Source organism: Amyelois transitella, chromosome 7 (assembly GCF_032362555.1).
Source record: "Amyelois transitella isolate CPQ chromosome 7, ilAmyTran1.1, whole genome shotgun sequence".
In the NCBI taxonomy this organism is placed as follows: Eukaryota; Metazoa; Arthropoda; class Insecta; order Lepidoptera; family Pyralidae; genus Amyelois; species Amyelois transitella.
In genome coordinates this window covers 3170037-3195342 of record NC_083510.1, presented here as the reverse complement: position 1 = coordinate 3195342, position 25306 = coordinate 3170037, and the positions used below count along the sequence as shown (strand labels likewise).

The 25306-nt window shown below is 34.5% G+C and overlaps 1 protein-coding gene across 1 annotated transcript; it reads left to right on the top strand.

Annotated features, from left to right (window-relative positions):
* Positions 1-15268: 15268 nt before the first annotated feature.
* On the top strand, positions 15269-19677 carry LOC132901910 (uncharacterized). Its single transcript, XM_060945096.1, has 4 exons — positions 15269-15449; positions 15576-18386; positions 19318-19419; positions 19667-19677. The coding sequence occupies exons 1-4, from the start codon at positions 15269-15271 to the stop codon at positions 19675-19677; spliced, it is 3105 nt and encodes a 1034-aa protein (XP_060801079.1).
* The last annotated feature ends 5629 nt before the right edge of the window (positions 19678-25306 follow it).

Genomic DNA, 25306 nt, shown 5'->3' with positions numbered 1-25306 from the left:
GTAATTAACAGCTGCTTCCACGAAGTTGATATCTAAGAAATTCTGGAAAGTGACAGTGAAGTTGATACTTTATATTTCTTATGGCTTCTTATCTCAAAGTGAAAAACGGAACGCTTGTAAGAAAATACATATTCTCTGAATAAAGGAATCTGAGGGATATCTAAATTGAATTAATGTAATTTGACTGATCATTAAAAAAGGACGATACATGAAATAAGAAGTCAAGCGACTGCAATATAAATATATTCTTAAGTTGCTCCCCTAACTATTAGTAATGAGTGCCAATCGCGTCGAAATATAAGGATTCTTTAAAGGTTTCACTTTAATTAAACGATATTTTAAACTGTTAAGTATTAAGCAGGTTTAATATTTACCTACATTGTTCAATTTTTACAATAGTTCTAAAATTGCAAATTGTTTCGCCTTTAGACAGCCAAACTGACGATTGAGTGGTAGATAATGTTATTATTATTAACACTTGCTATAGCTTTTAAATTAATAAATAAAACTTACATACATATTACGCTTTATCCCTTGCAGGGTAGATATATATAATAAAACATTTTTATTGATTCAAAATAACTTTCTCTTTGTCTTATTCCAACCACCGTATTTATAACTGAGCGTAATCTAGTTTAGAATCGAGATAGGCTGCCGAGCCCATTTGCATGTAACAAAACAGGTTTTGCAGAGTTCGTGGGCTCGTGTCCACTTTTTTCTGGGAATGTGGCTGTTCCATGGTTTGATTATTTAATTTATGCGAGGAATCATTGTTCGACATTATTTAGAGTATGATCATTGTTCGACAATACGCGATAACAATTGTACCCATCTTTGTATAATAAACTTATGTTAATACAGGCATATGTTAATACAGGCATTCATAAATCACAACTCTTTCCACGAGACCTTCCTACTCTTTTCAGACTGCTTGTTCTCGGCTTTTACAGAGGCTTATTTCATTCCATCAACTTTATTGAAACTTTGGATTTCATCTCCACACAGAGGATTGTCTATTAAAAGAAGTGGAAAAATGAAACTGTAAACAATTTTACAAATTATACTCACTGTAAAATTGGAACCAGCATCCAGGTTATCTTGCAACCACTTAAAGCAATGAACTATTGAGTGCGTGTAAAAACCGAAATCGCCATATAACATGATATGAATTCAAAGTCTAATAGACGTTATTTGTAAGTAAGTCCCCCTAACTCGGAAGCAAAACTAGTTTTTAATAAAATCCTAGTGCTCTACAAAAGTTAAAGATAAAATGTGTGAGTTGCAAAGAACGAACTTTCAAAGTGGATTTAGTTCTTATCGTGTGTCAATGGACAAAGTTTCTACTAGTCTGGTCGGCCTTCCCTTTGCTCTTATAGCGCTTTGTGCTGTCCGGTATCCAACGTCCATGCTTGTTTTGTAAAGTAGCTAGTGTGTAGAAAGATGTGTCATGTGATATTATATCCAAGGAAAATTTTTTAAATCGAAAAGGTTTTTTTCGGGGTTTTAAGTTATTTTCTCCAATAATGAAATGACTTATACATAAGTAGGTCAGTCGAACTACAGAGAATGAAGGAGTATAGATTTGTCAGAATAAATTTCATTCGTGGCTTCGGATCTGTATAGGATGTGCTTAAATTTTTCTATTACAGTCTACATCGGTTTGAAGTGCAACATCTGTTGGACCTTTAATTTGGGTACATATCGTTAGTCTGTGTCTAGATTTTAGCCTGAATTTTTGCAAATGGAACAAGAGCAAATTAGCTGTCCGGTGTTAGTCAAATATTTTATTTTTATTTTATCTCACAACAGAAATACAACAGGCAATCATCTAAATGGAACAAAAGTTGGTAATGTTATCTTTTATTTTAAAATTTTCATTTCCCTCGATCATTCATCATGTTGCTCTGACGATGATATCTGTCTTATATCATTTGCAGCATCATCTTTTGCTTAATATTTGGTACAATATTCGACTGATTATTACTCGGCTGGCAGAGAATGCCTTGTGGCATTAAGTCCACCTGTTGTACATTTAACGTGCATAAAAATATATTTTAATCAAATTAACACTTTTTGTTTCAGGTACATAGCAAAAGAATATTGTTAACAGTTAGTTTGCGCTCATCACACGGTAAGAATTATTTAAAACCAACTGAAGTTATTTTTATTTTTTTATTAAACTCAGATATGCAGTTGATAGAGCCTGTCTGTTATATATTGCGTTACCAATTTTGTACAAAACAAATTTACATTTACAAAACAAAACAAATTTTGACTGCGGTAGACCAAAGGTCTTGCTGCGAATATTATCGTATGCTAATAGTTATGATACTTTATTAAATTATTAATTAATACATCTCTTATTTAAATTAAACAAGCCGACAGGAACACTATTTGGATTTAAAATAAACCATTGTATCCTTATTAACATTGTAATTAAACGTTTTCTAACAATTATCGCGTGATATACTCGGCTACCTTGACGATATCTTAACCGCTCGTATGCTATTAACGCGGTTGACCGCTCAACCGCCGCGCGTTCACTCTCTGTGGGATATGAGTATTTATTGTTCTTAGTTCTCAATGAGACAGAATGTAACGGCATCCGTCGGAAGTCGGAAAGTTAGGTAATTATCTGAATACGAACTTGCAATGTGTTAGCTCCTGGTTCAAATGGCAAACGTAACTTAATCAACAAATTCTAAAGCGATTTTCCTTGTATCGCTTAAGAAGTAGTTGGAACTTGAGAGTCCCAACTAACTTATGTTGTTAATAACCTAATATCATTCGGTTAGGATAGTTGTTATAATTTAATTGAATAAGCAATTCAAAGAACTTTAACTTGTTAAGTAAATTTTGTGATAATGTACATAGTGACTGACAGATTCAACCATCAGCATCACAGCCATCATAAGAAATCATTGCAGTGAACCCAAGACTAGACTTCCACTTATTAAGTTAAAGTCTAAGTAAATAGAACTAAGTAATCGCTTATCCATCTATAAATTGATTCCCATGAAAACACATTACACCGTCTTGTGTCGAGAGCGAATGGTTGTGGTCTGCTAACCAAGCGGACCATATGGTCCATATACCACACAAGTTATGTAACGCTAGCTTTGCTCTACATATTAAATGAGTATAACGCACGTCTGGCTTCTACTACTGTATTCCCGGTTTTAAAAATATCCTCTCTTTTAAGAGGTCACAAGTCCATGTTTGTTTGACCGTCTTTCACATCAAAACCACCAAACCGATATAAATGAAATTTTGCGTACATTTTGAGTACGGAAAGGACATATGGTACTTATCGTGCGGGAAAAGCAGCAGACGAATAACAAAGTTATAATTGACTTGATTAGTATAATAATCCTAAATATTTCTCGTTATTTTTTATCAAAGACATTCGTTTGAGCACCGTCTGAGTCTACATAAAAGGTTCAAAGAACTGGTTGAGAGAACAGAAATATTAATAAATCCTCTTACCGACAAATAACCTCGAGCAATCCGTGTACAACAGGAACATTTCAAGTTATTTCTAGATCTCTAAGTAAATATTTGTTATATTGACTTAGTTCTTGTTGGTTTGAAGTAACTTACTACTCGGTTATGGAAGGTAGTTTGATAGTCAAGGTACCTTCAATAACTTAAGAATATGTTAGAAATTTATATTTTGATGTAATTTTTAGAAATGTATGAAGTAATATTATTATTAAGATATCTTTCTCATGCAATAAGGAGTTTATCAAAAATCACATTGGAGAAATCTAAAAAAAATATGTCATAATGTTTAAGAAGTCAAATCTACATACTCGTACTTAATTTATAAAACATAAATACATAGCCTTTCAGTCTTTTCAAGACTGTTGGCTTTGTCTTCCCCGCAAGGGATAATAGTCATGACTATATGTATGCATTTAACTGAACAGTCCAATAGCAAGCTAGTGTAACTCCAAAAACATCGATCTAAAGATTCCATTTGGATCAACATCACAACTTATCCACACTATGAACAAAATCAAGACCCTGAATCCTTCTCCTCAAAATAAATAGTCCTCAGGGGTAAATGATTTGTTCACAATTCTGACCGTTTTGCCTCTGATGTTGCCAAAAAGATAAATGAAAGGCAAACTTGATTGATTACTCTGCTTTCCTTGGCTTTGGGAAATTAAATAAGGCCTTAAAACCCTGAGGTGTTTGTGCAACCCTTTTTGAGTAAAAGCTTATCATCATTTATAATTTACTAGCAACTACATGACCAAGCTAACTAACTAAAATATATTTTGCTAAAAAACCAGATGTTCGAAATTCATTCCTACAAGCGTTATAGTAAAGGCTTATTTTTGTTTGTTAGTTGAGATTTAAGAGTTTATTAACTAGACAGGTCAAGAGAGTTAAGAGACAAAAGTGATCACACTCGGGAATCCTTTATTTCGTGATCTCGTTTATAAATGTGTACAAATGAGTTGAAAATTTTCCTGTAGTTTTTCTCATGCAATTATATTTCAAATCCAAGGGCTCATTTGTACTAATTTTCCGCTTTGTCTGGCCATTAACAGAAGATCAGCGCTTTATCGTGTACGACTAATCATAATGGCTTCATTACATGTTGGCTCCAAAATTGCTCTTGTTTTATTTGTAATTGCATAATTTTTCACACTTTCCACGGCCTCTGTGGCGCAGCGGTAGTACGCGTAGTCCCGGGTTCGAATCCTAGCCGGGGCATGATGACAAAAGAACTTTTTCTAATTGGCCTGGGTCTTGGATGTTTATTTATATAAGTATTTATTATAAAATATAGTATCGTTGAGTTAGTATCTCGTAACACAAGTCTCGAACTTACTTCGAGGCTAACTCAATCAGTGTAATTTGTCCGGTACATATTTATTATTTATTTATTTATTTAGTAACTTAGTATTATAACCAAACAAAATTGATCCCAAAAAAGTAGTAATTTACATCTTGGAACTACATTTATACAACATTTAATGAAAATTTGTTCACCGGTTGTAAGTAGTGTAGTTTTTGTGTTCACTGTAATAGGCAGAAAGATTTTAGTGCATTTATTATAATAACTACGGGTACCAAGAACCAATTTTATGGGAGATTTTCTTAATTTATTTATATCCAGCAAGCCCACACACACTAAAGTTCAGGTTGTATTGTACCAGTATGGCTAACGTGAAGAGAGGGCATTACGCCTAGGCCGAAAGGCGATCCTGTTAACTGATATGTGATTAATCAACTGGCTGGCCGATCCCGATAGACGGAAAGGGGATTATCCCCGTAGTAAGGGATGAGAACGCATTTGCAGAAGTATTAAGTTCCTACGTGTTGTTTTAGCCTAATTGGATTCAGTGATACTACGAGTAGAAGACATGACAAATTCGAGAAAATAACCAACGCCTACGCTAGAAATTTAAGTTTTTTTTCATACATATGGTCACGTCTATATCCCTTGTGGGGTAGACAGAGCTAACAGTCTTGAAAAGACTGATCGGCCACGTTCAGCTATTTGGCTTATTGATAGTATTGAGATCAAAATAGTGACAAGTTGCTAGCCCATCGCCTAAAAAAAGAATCCCAAGTTTGTAAGCCTATCCCTTAGTCGCCTTTTACGACATCCATGGCAAAGAGATGGAGTGTTCCTATTCTTTTTTGTATTGGTGCCAGGAACCACACTGCACTTTTTTTTTCATTATAATGTTTAATCGTATGATATATAGAATCCAATCATGAAAACCTGCAGATCTCCTCAGCTACTTAGTAGGAACCGTAGAGGTACCTATAAAACACATCTCAGACAGTTAAGTAGTTACTTATCTGCACTTGTCACACTCAAAACCTTATTAAGACATACCGCAGACGTACCGTACCGAATGGCTCCGTAATAAACCCGCTTTACGTCCCTCATCGTAAAAGCGCCGAATAAAATATTCGACATTTTACGATCAGTATTCGCAGTTCGAAATTGATATGTTAAAATTCTAAAGTTTGAAATCTTTCAATCCAATGTTTACTCCATTTCAATCGATAATCCATTAAGCTTTAAATCGATTGTTTGGAAAATATCAACGTTTTAACATAACATACACATAATCACGTCGATATCCCCTGCGGGGTAGACAGAGCCTGCAGTCATCAAAAAACCGAAAGGCCATGTTTAGCTTTTGGCCTAATAATAGAATCGACATTCAAATAGTGACAGGTTGCTGGCCCATCGCCTAAATGAGGAATCCCGAGTATATAAGCCTATTCCTTAGTCGCCTTTTACGACATCCATGGGAAAGAGATGGAGTGTTCCTATTCTTTTTATCTATTGCTGTCGGGAACCACACGGCACCAACGTTTAAATAATCGGTATTAAAATGTTCCACCTAATTAAACCTTAGTGACGGTTTAATTGTTTGGTATTTTGAGAGCTGCTTCGTTGAGGAGGCGCCGATGTATGCAAATTTAATTTAAGAAGCTAATTTGAATATATTAACTCGTTTGTATTGTATCACACAGCTGAATTAATGTGGCTTGCTTCAATTCATAACGTTTGAAAATGGACGCGGCGGTGTTGATTTGTAATAATTAGTTGTTTTAAATTGATTTCTATAAAGAGCGATATGAAGTCCTTTGTATTACATGTGATGCTGTAGTGCAATATATTTATTTGCCTACATTGTGTTTTTTTATTCGACCTATAATCGGTCGAATCAACTTTTACTTTTTTATTAGACATTAAAATCTCATTGGCTCTCTAACTTCCATTTCACCAAGTGAAAAATCAATTTATGTAGGTATTCAGTTATGTAATAATATTATAAATATTTGAACCCAAATAATACAGGATTCACCAATTTCATATAAATTTCAGGTATAAGCCGGGCAAGAATTTTCATAATCATTCTTTGCATACCTGCGTGGAATCCCAGCCCAATCCTAATATCCATTAATTACTAACTGACGTATCTACCATGGCTGAATTCGACAAATTTTTGCTTTGTTCACATTGGTCTAGGACTCGGTCGATGTTATCACTATACATACATACGTATAGTCACGTCTATATCACTTGCGGGGTAGACAGAGCCAACAGTCTTGAAAAGACTGATTCACATATTCAGCTGTTTGGCATGATGATAAAATTAAGATTAAAATAGGCACAGGTTGCTACCCCATCGCCTAAACAAAGGAATCACCAGTTTATAAGCCTATCCCTTAATTGCCTTTTACGACATCCATGTGACAGAAATGGAGTGGTCCTATTCTTTTTTGTATTGGTGCCGGGAACCACACGGCATCACTATCACTACATATTATAAAGTCCCCTTATTTTTTCTGTAGGTATGTATCTATGAGCTTATCTCGGAAAGTTGTTGACGGATTTTGGTCCTGTTTTAAATTTGTAGGAAAGAGGGTTTCTGAGGAAGGTTTATATCTATTATTGCTACCTGCCCGAAGCCGAGTCAGGTCGCTAGTTTAGATAATACGAGTATTGATACTCTTCAACTCGCATAGTTTGAACAACTTAGCACTAATTTCAGCTCATTCGCGGAATTGTGTTATATACTGGCACAAAGCTAGTAATATTACTTATGTATTTGGGGCACGCTATGTACTCCATTCAATTCGGTTATTACCTCCTGTAGTTTCTAACTAATTTGTAATTTGATATACCTAAATATGATAATTCTAAGCGCTTCATATCCTGGCGCTGTTATGAAAATGTACAAAGTCAAAATGATGATTTTAATTTGAATAAGTACCTATATAAAGTATAAGTACCTATATAATATATCTCAGAGTCGTCTTATGCAATATTTTTTCTTTGTATTGTGGCTACAAATACTGGCTAATTATAGAAGCCATGGTTTTCAACCATGGCTTCTATAATTCAAATAGGATGCACGGTGTTAATTAGTTAATACCTACTTATGTAGCTCGCTTTTGTGTTAATCTATTATTTTCTTTTTGACAGTAAAGATATTTTTATTTATTATTTATTTATATAATGAGTAGTAACACGCACATAGTCTTATTCTTTGAATTTATTCACCATATTAATACAACGTCATAAAACAATAAGTTCGTAAAAGCCATTCGGAAATGTCGCATGTAATTTCGAGGTAATGTGTCGGATGTCGCTTAGTGAAATAAGTTTAAATATTCAGGCGGAGCTCAACGAGAGGGAAAACCGAACATTTTTCCAATGGCTGAACCCCGCGGGCGCCATAACTGTGAATTTTATAGGGACGTATCGGGACTTCTGTCCAGGCATAATTCAAATTAAGCTCATGACAGACGCTTCTGGGGCGGGAGGACCCGCTGCCATGTTTTTTGTAACAGTAAATTAATTAAAATGGTGTCTCCGTAGAATTTATCCTTTTGCGGAGAGTTCGCGTCATTTGTTTTTACGATATTAACATTGACGTTTTAACGTGCTTGCATATAATCACGTCTATATCAGGGCAGACAGAGGCAACAATCTGAAAAACTCACGGCACAAAAACAAAGTAAATAACAAACAAAAAGCTTTCACGTTATGTCAAACCAGGAAACTGCATCAATATTACTTACACCGGAGTAAATAATGTAAGCTACACAAACTTTTGCCACAAACACTGCCATCGCATCAAAATTCAAATCCTGACTCCGAAATATTCAGTTGGTACTTATTAACTCTCTTATTTTGAGGTTGATACGAGTACTTTGCACGCCTGACATTTTCTGAAAGGCTTTATACACACCGAAATTTTTTATGTTCCTCTAATAATTTCTCAGTACCTGCTTAGGTTGCTACAATGTCTTTTAAATGAGTCATCAAGTAAAAAAATACGCATCTAGTTATAAAATCGTCTTTTCTAAACAGCATCTCTATCCCTTTGATAGTAAGGGGTGTAGTAAAAAGTGTCTGGTTACTCTGGTTAGGAATTATTCATTTTATAGAGCTTATCAAAAATGTACCCAAAATATTCTTTCGCATTATTTATTTTGAGCAGTGAAACACCCGCCACTTCAATATTTACACAAATGCTGATTGCTTTCCATTCGCTATGTGTTGTTCGTTTAAAATGTTTTTTTTTTATAAAAAATCGTTATCTATTATAAAACAGTTGCTCTATTTCATTTATTTAATTTGAATCAGCTCAACTTTTCATGCGTTAACTCCAATACTTGAACTTCCTTAAATCTCGACCATCTCCTAAACCAAATTTAATTTTAAGAATTTTTATTTCAAAGATTTCAGATTAGATACTTCAAACCACAAGTACACCCCAGGCTCCAAAGCTAAGGTTACATTAAAAAAAAACAAGTATAATTTGAAACTTGCACTTCAAATTACTCGTTATCATTAATAGGACAACATAACACTAATTGCAGGCTCAAAAATATTTTGGACACCACACACTGTAATCCTGGAACGAATAATGAATAATTCATCGCTGGTCCGCGTTAACGAACGCTCAAATTTGAGTTTCAAGGGCGCGACACTGTCATCTGCCACTTCGCAACAAAATCTGAAGGGTTGAATAATGGAGCAGCAGCTATCCTTAATATTCTCCATCTTTTTATTTCACCTTCCGTTTTTTGCTATGATTCCCAATAAACTACGTCCATATGAAATAAAATAGTGTGCGGTCAGCTTTGAAGAACTTTCCTTTGAGATTTCAATAAATGCTTCAATTTCCATAACTTTAGCAATATTGAATTTAAAACTATTTGATTTCAAACAAACCCTTAAGGAAATCCAACTTAATTCTTATCTTTCTTATATTTCGTATTTCTGAAATGACTTAAATTTTAGATAGAAATTTAAGCGAGATTTGACTGCTAGTGAAAACATACCTATTTGTAAAAATATTAATATCGTACTATTTACATTCAAGTCAGAATACATATATCTAAAATATTAATTAGTATTTTTTTTTACATAAGAACAGACTGGTCATAAAACATCTTAATTGTCAAAGTCGGTTATAATTCGCCACAAAAAATCTTTCTCAGTCAATTTTAATTGTACATTTTCTATCTATTACCAGCTTGTAAGCCTTATTTGACTACGTTGTTTTCAATAAGCACTGTCATTTTTATAACTCTAAGAAACCGGAGCAAAGATTTTCTAATCTGTTCCCTCTGATGGCTTGCGGCTAGAAGCGATTGCTATTATTAACTTGGATATAAATGGCTTTAAAATTATTGTCATTAGGTAAAATGCCTTGTGGTTTAGCTGTCCCCGATAAAATTGCGGAATTATTATGCCTCCGAAGCTAACCAATTATTAACTGCTGTTTCAGTTCTTCAATAAGAATAACATTTACTATTTTTATCCATCAAATCCTATAATAATGTTAAGAATTCCAATAGATTACTTTATTTTTCAGCTTTATGGGTAGGTTTATGTTCATCAGTGTACCTTATTCTTGGTCCCACCAACCTTATATCCTGTACAGTAACATCAATCGCCTGGAAAAGGCGGTATGATTTTGTATTTTCTATTTTTTAATAACTGTCTGTTCTGATGACTGTATGTTTTATAGTATGTACAATAAAGAGTTAACGAAACTAATCTATGTGGCCGAGTGAATTGTTCCATTCTCTGATACTACAAATGATATTTTTTAAATAATAATTCTATGTCGTATTTCCTAATGAAACAATGTTTATTTAAAACCGAGGTAGATATGCATCTAGGTCAGTCTGAAAACTAAGGCAGGAAGCAAATCTGGTTAGAGTAACTACTGACAATGCGAGCCTTCATTACCATAACACGAGTACGTGGATTAGGTGTACAAGTTATAGGATAAGTTTAACTCAACATAAAACAAGAGTATTTTTATATTCAAAGTTACATAATTATGTCTTTAGTAGCCTGCTGCTTCGCCTTTATCGCATATCCCACGGAAACATCTACGTGCAACATATATACGACAATTATACGGTGCATATGATCCATGGAAGGTACTATTATTTTGGAAAAATCATGTATGTCTTTCAGAGTACTAACACGACTTATATATAAATTTACTACCGCTTCCAAAGCGCAAGTGTTGAAAAAGCGAAAAACAACGAAATCACTTTCCCATTAAAAATAGGTGGAGGCATAGAATCTAAAGACGATTGGACACGAACCTCTGAGGGATGTACGCCTGCGCATACTCCAATTTATGTTATTATATTTCTAGGAATCTTTGCAATGAATGAGATCATAACGGTACGCTTTGAACAAAGATCATGATAGGCATCAGTTTTATTTCCGCTATGTTTGCGTGGGAATAGATAACTATTTCATGATAATAGGATCTTTTAAATTGTTTCTCTATGTCAAAATCCTTTTTCACAATAACAGCAGAATAGAAAATAAAATTAATTTGTTGATCTGTTACTTTGCTATCGTTTTACATTCTTACCCAATTTTGACTAGGAGAGATGATTTTAACACATTCTAGCCTTATATTTAGAGCATTTGCAATTGTAGCAATGGAATAAGTTAACAAAAATCCTTTGTGCATATTCGCATTATACTCGTATTCACGAGCTTGTGTATTAAGCTTTGTGATTTTATTCTAACTGTGAGTTTTGGCTGTGCACTGTCTGTCAGTATTTTATTATGATAATGCAGTTAGGTTAGCACCGACCTGATTTATAATAATAGATGTTGCTATCTCTCTCTCATTTCAGTTGAAAGAGCAGTACAGATAATCTAGAAATGCGGAGTTGTTAGGCTTATCATTAACGGGTGTGAAGGCTTCTAATGGAGCTTTTAGGATTTCAACACTATAGCGATTGTATCAAATTGTTATGTACTTAATTGCACTGAAGTAGAATTTAATGTTGCTTACTTGAGCACTGTCATGAATCCATACGTTAAGAAAAAGTTTTTATATACCTATAAACATAAAGCAAGTTTAAAATTACTTTGACTGAGCGAATGGAGTGAGCGAGGTCTACAAACCAACCAGCGATGAAAATATTTTTTTCTATGTATGTATTTTTAATGAAATTTAAAAAATAAATATAAATTTTAAAGTTCGTGGGTCAACAAAATCGTTTCAGTCGTTTTAGAGCTACGAGAACGGCAAGTTATCGTTTAATTCCCTAAATTTTATTTAGTCATACAATTATTTATTTATTTTAATTAAACCAACAACGTAATACCAAATTATAACTACTTTTACCTTATTTTTAACCTAACTTAACCTTGTAACTTGCTGAAACTACTATAGGTAATGTTTTCCACTGCTGTAGCATAGTGCACATGTAGTGTAACTCATAATTCATAATTATGCACACGGAATGGGGATTCCCAAGTGGAACATTAAACTTATATACGTCTCCATCCATAACGGAATAGACAGAGCTGTTAACTGTTTAATAGATAAGTGTAGAGATTGGGCGTGGAAATGTTAATTTTCTTGTAAGCTTGTAAGTACCTAAATTATTGGCCATCATTGGACCATACAGCTAACCTTGGCCTTCGTTCTGAGCTGATCGTTCTGTCTGCCCAGCAAGAGATACAGACGTAACTATATGTATGTGTAAGTAATAAAAGTAGTACTACTACTGGTCTAAATCAACCTTCGGCCCAAATTTCAAAATCGGTGTAATAATTCTTTAACTTATTCATTTTTAACGAAAATACAAATCCTCTTATATCAATATATAAGTGCCTAGATATTATTTCCGTTTTATTAGCCCCTTGATATTATTCAATGTTTATTGCTACCCTACCTTTTGTGACTCCGATACAGTAGAGCCTTCCAAAATTTGTTAAGGCTGAAATATGGAGATTGCTCTATTTACCGGGAAGATATCGCTACCCTTCCGAGCAAAGGGCAGCGGTGTATCAAAGCTGAGCTATTTTCTTTGATTTATGGGTATTCAGGATTCCAATTATTGATTTCAAAACGCGTAGTTAAGCAAGTATTTTTATGAAAGGAAGTTATACTAATGCCTTTTAGTTTCTCAACGACTTAGCGCTATTGATCCTGTTCCCGTAATAATACAGACATATATATCACGGTTAGGTATATCCCTTAAGGGGTAGACAGAGGAAACAGTTTCGAAAGGGCTACAATGTTACGTTCAATTAAGATTAATAATAAACCATTTACTTATCCGCATATTTTTTATAGGATACCTTGAAATTTTTGCTTACTTATTATTCCCAGCATGTCCATTTATTTATGGTGTTCAATAGATGTAAAGTACACCTATGCAATAGCAAGGAATATATGTCATGTTAGGTTAAGAAAATAAAGATAAAAGATAATAAGACTACAATTTTGTGACCAAAGTAAAATGTGATTTTTCATATATCAACCACCGGGTATATAACTGCCTGTTGTAAAATAAAATATTCTTCATTAGAAAACTTAGCCGTAAATGAAACAAGTATCTAACGGAAACAGCCCGTTGCAAAACACGTATCTCCCCGGACCGGAATACCTAACCAGTCGGTCTGTGGTAGCCTATTCTTAACCTAGACTATCTTCATAGAAAGCTTGTCTAAGTGTCTGCGAATTTCCAAATTGTTGTGTATACGTCAGACTATGCTATTAGGCGGGAAGCCAAATATTTCGACAGTGGAAATAGTTTTCGTGCTATCTAGATTTTCATATGCAAGGAATTTGATGTTATATTAAGTTAGGTACTTGTTTCTTGGTTTGTTTTATAATAAGTAGTACCCTTGTACTGAATTTCACTTTAGTTTAAGAAGTAAAATAGTGGCAATAATTATAAATTTCACTGCAAGTGCAAACTAAAAAAAAATATAACATTTTATGTTTAGAAAGTCCCACATAGTTGACAAAGTTTTGTTGGGAAATCTTGAGACTGTTCCTACGTATGATGTATCGCTTGCAATCTGTTTCCTTCAAGGTACTTTAAGATAAATCGGTGTTACTCGTATTCGTTACAAAATATGTTGTGGACAAGCGGAAAATCTAGACAATAAGTTTATTCCGTTTGTAATGTCTGGTTATCTTTACTGGTGTGTCACTAAGATGTAGATTTATGCTTCGAAGTTCTTATTTTGGGAGTTGGAAGAGATTTCTTATCTTTTTAAAGTTACGATCACTGGTTGGACCGATATGTCCCATCTTTTCATTTTTACTTTTATTTACCCATATCTTTAGGTTTTTCATTCAAGGCTAGCACCATCTAGGTAGTGGCGAGGTGCCTCCTTCTAAAACCTAATGCGGAAGGCCTCTTTGGTTAGCGTCTGACTGGCCACATGAGCGATAGTGTGTTGTTTTTTCTTTTTAAAAACATTATGTCAAAATCTCTTATGTCGGAATCTTCCGAATTTTTCTCTTCCCCGTTCTTTTAATTGATCTTCGACTGGAACTGTTATTTTATGAGTTTTCTTTAGTCGTTAGTCATTATACTACTTCGATTTGTGAAGTGGACATACAGACAATTGGTGTCATCAGTGTTATTCAAGGACTTTACAATAGCCGGCCGGCAGAACTTAGAAGCCTCCCAGAGCCCTGGTCAGCCTCACTGCGAGGATTTCTTCTGCACGGTGGATGTTGGTGAGTACTTTTAAACTGCCTAGGTTACGGTCGTCTAGCCTTGAATAATATCATATTTTTCCATTTCCTTTTTCTCATACTTTTCTTTTCGGTTACGCTCCCCGCAGGATAGGCCCTATTTACACGGGCTAACCAATATTTTATTTGGCCCATTCGAGTCCGGATACGAACTGGTTTAGGTCAATCTTTTGAAATTTAGTGCGTAACTATAATTGGCACGTAAATTCCTTAGGGCGACCGCCATTTTGTTTTCCAAAGAAAGTGCATAATTATTAGCATTTTCTCATTTTAATACTATTCCATCTTTACTTAATATTATTCTCATTAGGATAATTTATGCGTATTAGGTAGGAAATACCTAGTTGAGTATTCGTACGTAATTATTGGTACGGAAATTCGACAAAGGGATTTCACCTGTCGCCATATTATAAAATTTGTCATAATTGCATAATTTTTAGCATTTCCCTTTTACGTTATTTTCGGTTTTCTGATATTATTTCATACCGAAATAATCAATAATTATTATTTATTGGTTTTGTGAAATACCGCAAGACTTCATTTATTTCTATATAATGGCTTCATCCGACGAAATGGAGATTAATCCCGAAATTTCCCTTTTGAATTCTAAAAAACAAATGCTTTTTTCCCGTATTAGTGATATATTTGAACTTTCAAAGAAGGTTACTAGTTACTCGTTAAAATCCTGTGAAAGTTTCATGGCCACGTCAGAGACAATTGACGATATGCGTAGTGATTTTGAAAAAATTATCGATAGACTCAACTTGCTAATGCTGGAAGAAAACCCTAAATTTGTTCCTAATTATCAAGAGTTGGCCGTCTTTGACGATCTGTACTGTCGTATCAAACGTGTTCGTAATAACGTGAATGACGAGGTCAAGGTCAAGGAGCCCACGGTATCAAAATGTAATCAAAAAACTCATATTAAACTTCCTGCCGTTTAGATCCCTAGTTTCGATGGACGTACTGAGAACTGGCCTATTTTTTATGAGTCATTCAAATCTAACATACATAATAATACTCAATTGTCAGATTCTCAGCGGGTGCAATATTTAATAGGTAAATTAACGCACAACGCCCTCAAGATCACGGCCGGAATTGTACCTACTGGCGAAACTTATAGAATAATATGGGATAGCTTAGTTAAACGATACCAAGACAAACGCACGCTAGGTGCACATTATTTGTCTAATATTTTTGATTTGGAAAATACTTCTTATACTGCACAGAGCTTAGAGATATTCATTGAGAAATACTCTGCTTCTATTTTAGCATTAAAACAGTTAGGGATTTCGGAATTGTCTGATTTTATTTTCCTTAATTGTGCATTGCGTAATTTAGACACTCAATCTGTACAAGCTTTCGAGTTATCGGTACGTGAGAAAGAAATACCGTCCTCTGAAGATTTAATTACATTTATTCGTGATCAAGTTAAAATATTACAACGTTCAAACAATTTAAGTTCTAAAATTTCGAACGCCCATAAAACTCTTTCTCATTCGTCTAATAATTCGCGTAAGAACAATACGTACACGTTGCTGTCTAATAGTGGTAACGCTGTTGATTCCGTGTCACTTGAGAAATGCCCTTGTTGTCATGGCAATAAGCATGCGTTGTATCACTGTTCATCTTTCCGCAATTTAGATTCACCTAAAAGTAGATATGATTTTATTAAATCTAAGAACGGTTGTGTTAACTGTTGTGGATTAAACCACACTGTTTCCAATTGTAATTCGTCAGCTGTTTGCGGATTATGTAACAAGCGACACCATACTTTGTTGCATTTCGATAGAGTACATAATTCTGAGCAAAATGCTATTAAAAGCAAAACTCATTTCCAAACTTCGCAAGTCGGTAAAACTGATTCTTCATCTCGAGTCGAGTGCGCGTGCACTAGTCAGCGGCCCGCTTGTCAGGTCGTAGAGAATGTTTCGAACCTGAGTATGAACTCCGCCGTTGGCGCGCAGAACCCGCCGTATCAACCCGCCCCTGTGACGTCATCTTTGTTTACCGATGCCGCCTCGATGTCTTTTAATGCTAAAGTGCATTCGAGCGCTATTTTGCTAGCTACGGCACAGGTCTACGCCAAGGGTAGGGATGCGAGTAAGATGTTGATTCGTTGCTTGATTGATAATGCTTCAATGAATAACCTTATAACAATCGACACTTGCAAATTATTAAACTTACCAATAATTCCATTAAGTAATTCTTTTGTTAAGGGAATTGGTATGTCAACACGTCCTATTCATGGGCATGTTGTTTTAAATATAGAGTCTCGTGTAGACAGCAAACAGTCATACCGAATTAGTGCATTAGTGGTTGACTGTCTTACGGATGAATTGCCATCCTGTTTTATTGATAAATCTGATTTTACTCATTTAGAAAATATTTGTTTGGCTGACCTTACCTGGAACATTCCCGGGGATATACACTTAATCCTTGGCGCTCAGCTATTCCCCTATATTTACCTAGGTGACAGAGTTGAATCAGGCACTAGCGCACCACCCGCTGTATTGACAACCTTTGGTTATGTTTTGATGGGTGATGTACCCAAAACATCCTCTGTTCCTCCGTTCACTGGGTTCACTCTAAACGATGTCCTTCAGAAATTCTGGGAGTTAGAGGAGATACCGCAGATGAAATATTTAAGTCCGGAAGAAACAGAATGTGAGAATTTATTCACATCTTCAGTGTCACGTGACAAGTGTGGTCGCTATTCCGTTTCTCTGCCGTTCTGTCGCACGCCTTCAGAATTAGGTAACTCAAGGGCTATTGCTCTTCGTCGATTTATGGCTTTAGAGCGAAAATTTAAACATACTCCCGGGTTGAGGGAAAATTACAATTCTGTAATTCATGATTACATCAATAATGATTATTTATCTGAAGTTCCCCAATCTTCTTTAAATGTTGAGGGCTATTACATTCCTCACCACGCAGTTATTCGGGCAGACAAGCCTATGCCTCGTATCGTTTTAGATCCAACCGTTAAAACGCATACTGGTCTTTCTCTGAATGATATCCTTTACGTTGGCCCTAATTTGCAGGCGGACTTATTTTTACTACTTATTGATTTTCGATTGTTTCCAATAGCTATGACGGCTGATGTGAAACAAATGTATTTACAAATTGGTATTCCCGAAGATGATCGGAAATATTTGCGTATTTTGCTTCGGTTCAATGAGAACAAACCTACTCGTGCTTTTCAATTCAGTCCTTTACCTTTTGGACTGAAGTCAAGCCTTTATCTCACTATGAGAACTGTTAAGCAGTTAGCTGAGGGTACGTCTCATGAGTTTCCTGAAGCAGTCGCTGCTTCTAAGAGTAGGCTTCATATAGACGATTTAGTTTATTCAGTGCCTAATGATAAAATTGCAGTTTCTTTGTCCAAACAATTGGTTTCCCTATTTAAGGCAGGATCTTTCGACCTTGTCAAGTCGACTAGCAACTTTTCTGAGGTGTTGTCCCACTTACCCGAGTACCACCGAAGTACGGTGAATATTTCTAAAGGGGGGAATTTTTCCGAGGTGTTAGGTCTCGCGTGGGAGCCTGGTGATGACAAGTTGTTTGTTACTGTTTGCAATGTACATGATAAATGTACTAAGAGGAATATCCTCTCTATTGTAGCTCGCTCATTTGATGTTCAAGGTGTAATTGCCCCAGTCATACTATATGCTGAATTACTGCTTTCCAATAGCTTGCGGTGGAATGACCTTTCATGGTTTATCAACCCACCAAATATGGATTCTTTACCTGATCACAAAGTCAATGTTTTAACTTATCAAAATGAATCGCTCGTATTATATGAGTTCTCTAAACGTTTTTCTTCCTGGGAGAAACTTTTGCGTACTACGTTTTATCTATTGCGTTTCAAAAAAAAGGTGTCAGTTATAAATATTAAGGCACATTTAATATGTGAAATACTTTTACAACGTGTCGTTCACAGTGGCCTTTTCTATAAGCATATAAAGTTAATCAAAGCTGATAAACTTCTTTGTTTCGGCTTAATTATTTACATTCTAAAACTAAAGTTCGGGATATTAGATGCTAGAACTGTCGTAAGATTTAAACTTAAAAAAAGTAATACTTATTTCGGGTCTCATCTCATTCACTTCGCTCCATTTCCTTGGCCTATAGGTTTAATTATAAAATTATATCCGGGCAATGATGAAACTATCAGAGTTGCCTTAGTTAAAACAAAATACGGTGTTATAAAGACTGGTTGTTGAATTTTATCATTTACAAACTCAATAAATAACTTTAATACATTGCCTAATAAAATATTTTTTAAACTACGTTAATGTTTAATTGTCTCTTGGTTTAGCCACGTTCTCTCTTAACATATATATATTTCAATAATTAATACCTATATTCCAACATACTTTTCTTTGAAAGTTCTTTGAACTTCCAAGCCGGGGAGAATGGTTGGACCGATATGTCCCATCTTTTCATTTTTACTTTTATTTACCCATATCTTTAGGTTTTTCATTCAAGGCTAGCACCATCTAGGTAGTGGCGAGGTGCCTCCTTCTAAAACCTAATGCGGAAGGCCTCTTTGGTTAGCGTCTGACTGGCCACATGAGCGATAGTGTGTTGTTTTTTCTTTTTAAAAACATTATGTCAAAATCTCTTATGTCGGAATCTTCCGAATTTTTCTCTTCCCCGTTCTTTTAATTGATCTTCGACTGGAACTGTTATTTTATGAGTTTTCTTTAGTCGTTAGTCATTATACTACTTCGATTTGTGAAGTGGACATACAGACAATTGGTGTCATCAGTGTTATTCAAGGACTTTACAATAGCCGGCCGGCAGAACTTAGAAGCCTCCCAGAGCCCTGGTCAGCCTCACTGCGAGGATTTCTTCTGCACGGTGGATGTTGGTGAGTACTTTTAAACTGCCTAGGTTACGGTCGTCTAGCCTTGAATAATATCATATTTTTCCATTTCCTTTTTCTCATACTTTTCTTTTCGGTTACGCTCCCCGCAGGATAGGCCCTATTTACACGGGCTAACCAATCACTTTTACGGAAAGGAATGAAGCACATTATTAACAGTTTATTTATAATGATGTCCTATTATAATCCCAACATAGTTATTACTTCTTTAATGTATATTCGCATATTTCAGCATTCTGCTAGTGGAAGCATCTTCTTAAACTTTTTCAGCAAAATTTTGACAGAACTACGTAGAATTTAGAATGTTGGAGCGCTTAATAAAATATTCCTTACAAATATTATATTGTGGTTGGCTTTCCTTTCATACAAATATTATCTGCGTTAACGCAGATCAACTAACTATCGTAGAAAAGATACTTAAATTGTTAAGTTCCCCCCGAGTCGGTCTAAGTCGCCGACTTAGCGCGTCTTATCTCGCCAATTCATGTGTTGAACTACCAAATCTTTTAATTAGAAAGATTTCCTCACAAATCCCAACCACACAAGTATAACGTTCCTATAAGAGGAAGTTATAATGCTGGTAGGTCTCTCAGTCTTTTTAATAGTATTGGATTGCAAGAAATATAGATGTTACTGTATACGTGTAAGATAAATTATTTTTCGATAAAGGATTTAAATAAATCTTATAAAAGTATTCTACGCTAAAGGTTATTTTTATAAGACAACTAGCTTTCTCCCTCGTAAATCGGCATCTCCGTGCTCCACACTATATTTGTAAACTTAAAAATCAGTTCAGTGATTTTTACGTGAGAGACAGATAAACAAAAAATATGTATAAAATTCCAATCATCTCCTAAAAACATTCTTTTCCGTACTAGAATTATCGCAAATCAAAATGTAATTAAAAGAATATTGGAAAAATAATAAATATTAAACGGTATTCCAATTAGCGCGGATGCAATGAACCTATTCAAAGCGATAAGTGGGTCAAGCGACGCAATTAGGTATTTTTCTTTCGTTTTTGCAATAACAAACGTTTTTGATGACGTAATATTTATACTACTAAACATTTTTCTCAAAATTATTTAATTCATATGTGAGGACCTTCTAAGAATAAGGTTTTTTTATGGAAAATCAAATACACTTATGAACAGAACTGTACAAGTCAAAGAAATAAATGAAAATTCATAAATTACTGATAAAAAGGTTGAAATTCCCACGACAACTTAACAGTTTCCTCCGACAGCTTTCATTGTTGTAATTAAAAATGAGCATACGAACTGTAATTATGCTTTTTGTAGTCATTACGTGGCTTAGTCATGCGTCTCAATAAACTTGAAATGCCAATTTGATCCGGCACTTGCTGTTCGGGTTTACGGGCGGTAAACGCAAGATTACAATCGTAAAGTTGCCGAAAAAAGACAAATGCACTCGCCTTTAGAATTGGCTAAGTAAAGTTTTTCTAACCTAAGTATTTTCTATTTCTCTTTGAAAATAAAACTGCATTTGAATATGTCCTTGCATCTATTTCAGTGATTTATAAAGATTATAATTTATAAAAAATCTTTTAGTTTTCGAAGTTATTTATTTAGTCGGTCATTGAGTTTTGCATTTTAACATCGTCGACTACTCTTAATGAATTTATTTAGGGTCATTTCTTATTTCTTGAATTAATTTGTGATTTTTCCGTAACAAAACACATTTACAAAAATCCCATAAATTATTTCAAGCGGACGGAATTCAGACTATTTATTTCTAAATGAAAAACTTCACCAAAAAATATGAACTTTTACTTGAAGAAAAAATTATTAAAATTGATAGATTAGTAAAAACCTTACTTAGCCAATTGTTATTCCGATCGCGTACGACTCAGTTGATGTAGTGTAGGGTCTATTGCGATGGCGTTACAGGGAGTGACAATGCCGGGAGAGTAATTTTCTATACGTCGCAGGCTTGGAGAGCATTGGAAAGTAATTTTATGAAATGGCGTAGGTACGTACAGTTTTCACGCTGTATTTTATAAGAGTGAATTTTGATCCTTCAGGTCCAATGCGGAGATTGAATAGACTGAGATTTGGTAAATGTGATTTCTTTTTATAAGTAGACAAATAAAGACGACAGTTATATTCAGCAAAGAATTTACAAGGTCCCAGCCTTAGATATAAGAAGTATCAGAAAGCCATACTACTAATTTTACAAATACTGTACATACTTGTGGTTCTTAATTATCTCAATCACTTACAGCTTACCTCAATAAACCTAAAATGCTAAATGTTACACCCCGTATAAAGCCCGGTGTCATCCTAATGCATACGCCGTCAAGTTGCTTTGAAGTGTCAAAACTAGTTATTTAGGGAACTGTTACAAGGAAATGCTCTTTCGGCAAAATTTGTCTACTCATTTTCGTCACAGCACTATATACTCTATGTCATATTTTAGAATTGTTTGAAGCAAAAGTGGATAGAGCCATCAGATCAGAATACCATTTTCTATTCTACTTAAGATATTTAGTGGCTTTCCTAAAACCAAGTTCAAGTGCACGAAGAAGAATTTGCGTTAAAAATATTATAACAGTTTGTTCAAATTTAGATTTTTAATCTTTTTATTAAATGATTAATAAGAAGAAGTTACAAATACAAATACAAATATGAAAGGCGTTTAAAAATTTGGAATGCAAGTGATCTTAGAATAAAGTTAAAACATAATGTTTTATCTAGTTTTAAAAATCAGAGTATAAATATACTTATTTTAACTACTTAGCTCATTCCAAATAACGTGCACTCAGTTCTACTACACTTGCAAACAAAATAAGAAAAGGTACAGAAATAAATATGAACAGTTCTCTCGTCATAAGTACACACTCCACTGGAACAAGTTTCCTAAATTGAACAACTTTTCGCACACAACAAAGAGAACGCAGAATGAATACTTTTGTGCGATTTATAAATACATCACTTAACTTACAAGAAGTGTTTACCCTTCTTCATCGTTGAAGAGTATAAATATTATTATACCTTAATGTATTAAAAAGATGTCATGAATATAACTGGTCATGATGTTATTGTTACTGGTAATGAGGAAAAAACACTGTGTATGAGTTCTAGCAACCTGTCACTATATCTGAATCATAAAGTCTAGTTAGCTAAATGTTGCCATTGATTTTATAAGTAATTTACAACGTCTACCCCTTAAGGAACAATGACACCATAATGTTTGTTACATATATTGGTAAATAAACTACAGACAATGACGCTTTCTTGTAATTTCCCCGCGTGTGTTACATAACTTGATAAATCAGCTGCAGGTCGTTTTTGTTAATTCGTTATTTTGCAATTGTCGAGTCAACAACTCTTCAGCAATTCATTTCATTCGCCAAGTACTTGATAGCACACGTGTTGCCGACAAGTTGCCGCGTACCTAGAAACTTTCTAACTGCTCTGTTAACTTCCCTTTGTAATCAAGGTGTGCTATATTCACTTAAAATAAATGAAGAAATTGCATGTTATGAAAAGATCTCTCGACTCATCTTTCTCAGTGAAATACAGGGTATTTGTGAAACAACATCTGACCATGCCGCCTCCGAATTTCTGGCTCAAGAAGAAGGAGCAGACCAAAAGCTTGATTCCTCTCAATTTGAGTCATATGTGAGTCAATTGACCAAATAGGTTAATTTTGCCCACCGTTCCCTGCGTACCTATCTCGATATTTCCTTATCTTGTATAGGTATGTTCAATAAAAAATGCTCATATGTTTTTTATTTACGTTGACTCATTCGAAAGAAACATTTTTATAATAAATTATTTTAAAAGCATCCAGGTCTAACATCGTCTGGTATTTCTTTACAAAGAGCTGTTTTTTCATCCTTTTGTTATGCTGCCAAAGGAGACATAATTAAGATATAAAAATATGCAGAGACGGCGTGCGTCCGCTAATTAATCTGATTTTGAGCTCAGTTTCCATTTCAGTGGCGGACTGAATTTGTGAACTAAGCTATGTAGAAGTACCTAATGTCAGTACTTTGAAGAGAAATGAATCATACTCCCGACTAAAATAGTCACTAGACTCGTGTGATTAATTAAATTAATAGAAAATGTATTAAATTCTCAGTGATTAATGGTCAACGATAAGACTTATAGCATGTATTAGGTATAAAATGGCATAAAGAGGGATCCAGCCCCACTCGGCCACAGATGTTCTCCTAATAGCGTGATCACTCGGAATTTAATTCAATGATTGGAGTGACGGAAACGATTTACTAATGATTCAAGCCCCCTGTAATTTTGAACCCCCTCTACAGCACGACTCCCAGTGTGACTTAATGAGTACGTTCACTTTCGGACCAAAAAACAAATTTGTATATTATTGAAGAATCAACCGGTAAAATACTATTAGCTTATATAGTAAAATTTGTTTATTTTTGGAGGAGATTCTAAAATAAATCGCTTTTTCAATTTCAATGGAGCTCATTGTTCATAAATACTAATATTCAAATAACAAACATTAGTAGCGAAGAATCAAAAAATTGTCTTGAAACAATCTATCTATTTGTCAAGAACACAATATTATATATCATGGCACAGTTACAAATTTCTTGTTTTCGCTCTCCCGGTTTATTATGAAAAGCCTTACCCTGTGTAATTGAACCCAGGCAGGCCAGGAATATAATAAACTCGCCAATTTTGTGAGCGCGCCTTTGGGGTTTGAATTAACCAAGTCAGATGTTAATTAAGAATCACCCACAAGTTTCAGTTAAACCATAAGGCCCTTTGCAGAATAGGAATCCGGATATTATGCAAATGTGATCGTAACTTACGTGTTTTATTAAAGTTAAACTAATTTAGGCTCGTGTTACGGGAGCGTGCTTGGCTGGTACCGGGTCAATAATAACTTGTCTAAGAGGTAAAACTAATGTACGAATTACCTTGTAAAAGTTCTGATTGCTATTTACATACTAAGTAATCTCTGGAAAATTATTGAATTTCAACTTCTTTTTGCTAATTAATATTCAATAAGAAAACTGTAAACTTTAAAAAAAAATATCATAAGTGATATCATCGCATCGTCCACCAATTTTTTTTAAATTATTTAACACTAAGTTTAGTTAGAATTTAATAGTATTTTAAACTCCATCTTTTTGACAGTATGCATGTTTTTTTTTGTCATTATAATTATAAAAAAATCATGCATACTGTCAAGCAACTATAGATACAAATAAAATTAGTTGTGTTGTTGAATTGACCCATAATAATGAATAAAAAAAATTGAATTTTAAAGTTTTTAATCCAACAGAACTTTAAAATTCGAATTTAAAAATTCCTCAGTCTTATAAAATTCTCAGTTTATGTTTTAAATAGCCGATATCGTACGAAAGATAGCGTAGTAATAACAACAATTTATCACATAAAGTGTTGCCATCTAGTGGAATGAATCATTCACAGAGTTGAAAACAATGCCACTACAAAGTTATATGGAGGTTCAGACAACCGCTCGGACAGACTATTGAACTAACTATGTAATGGCAAAAACAAACAACTATTTAGGTTGTACTAGAACCAACAATGTATTGTAGTAAATAAATTTACTACAGAACTCTATAATTTTATTATTACTACTGCTGTGTACCAATGAGTTATATTAGTTTGTTTGCTAACCGATACTCTTACGGTGAGGGAAAACTGCTTGCAGAAACTGGAAACGGGCTGGTTTATCCGGGATGGAATTTGGGTAAGGTTTCCCTGCAAAGCTTGCGCAGGGCAGACGGGACAATAAGACAAAATATTAATACTTTTTAACTTTAGCGTTGCAAGATTTATTATGTAACTATGCAAACGAGAATTAACGAGAAGATTCCACCGCGCCGACGTAGCCATAA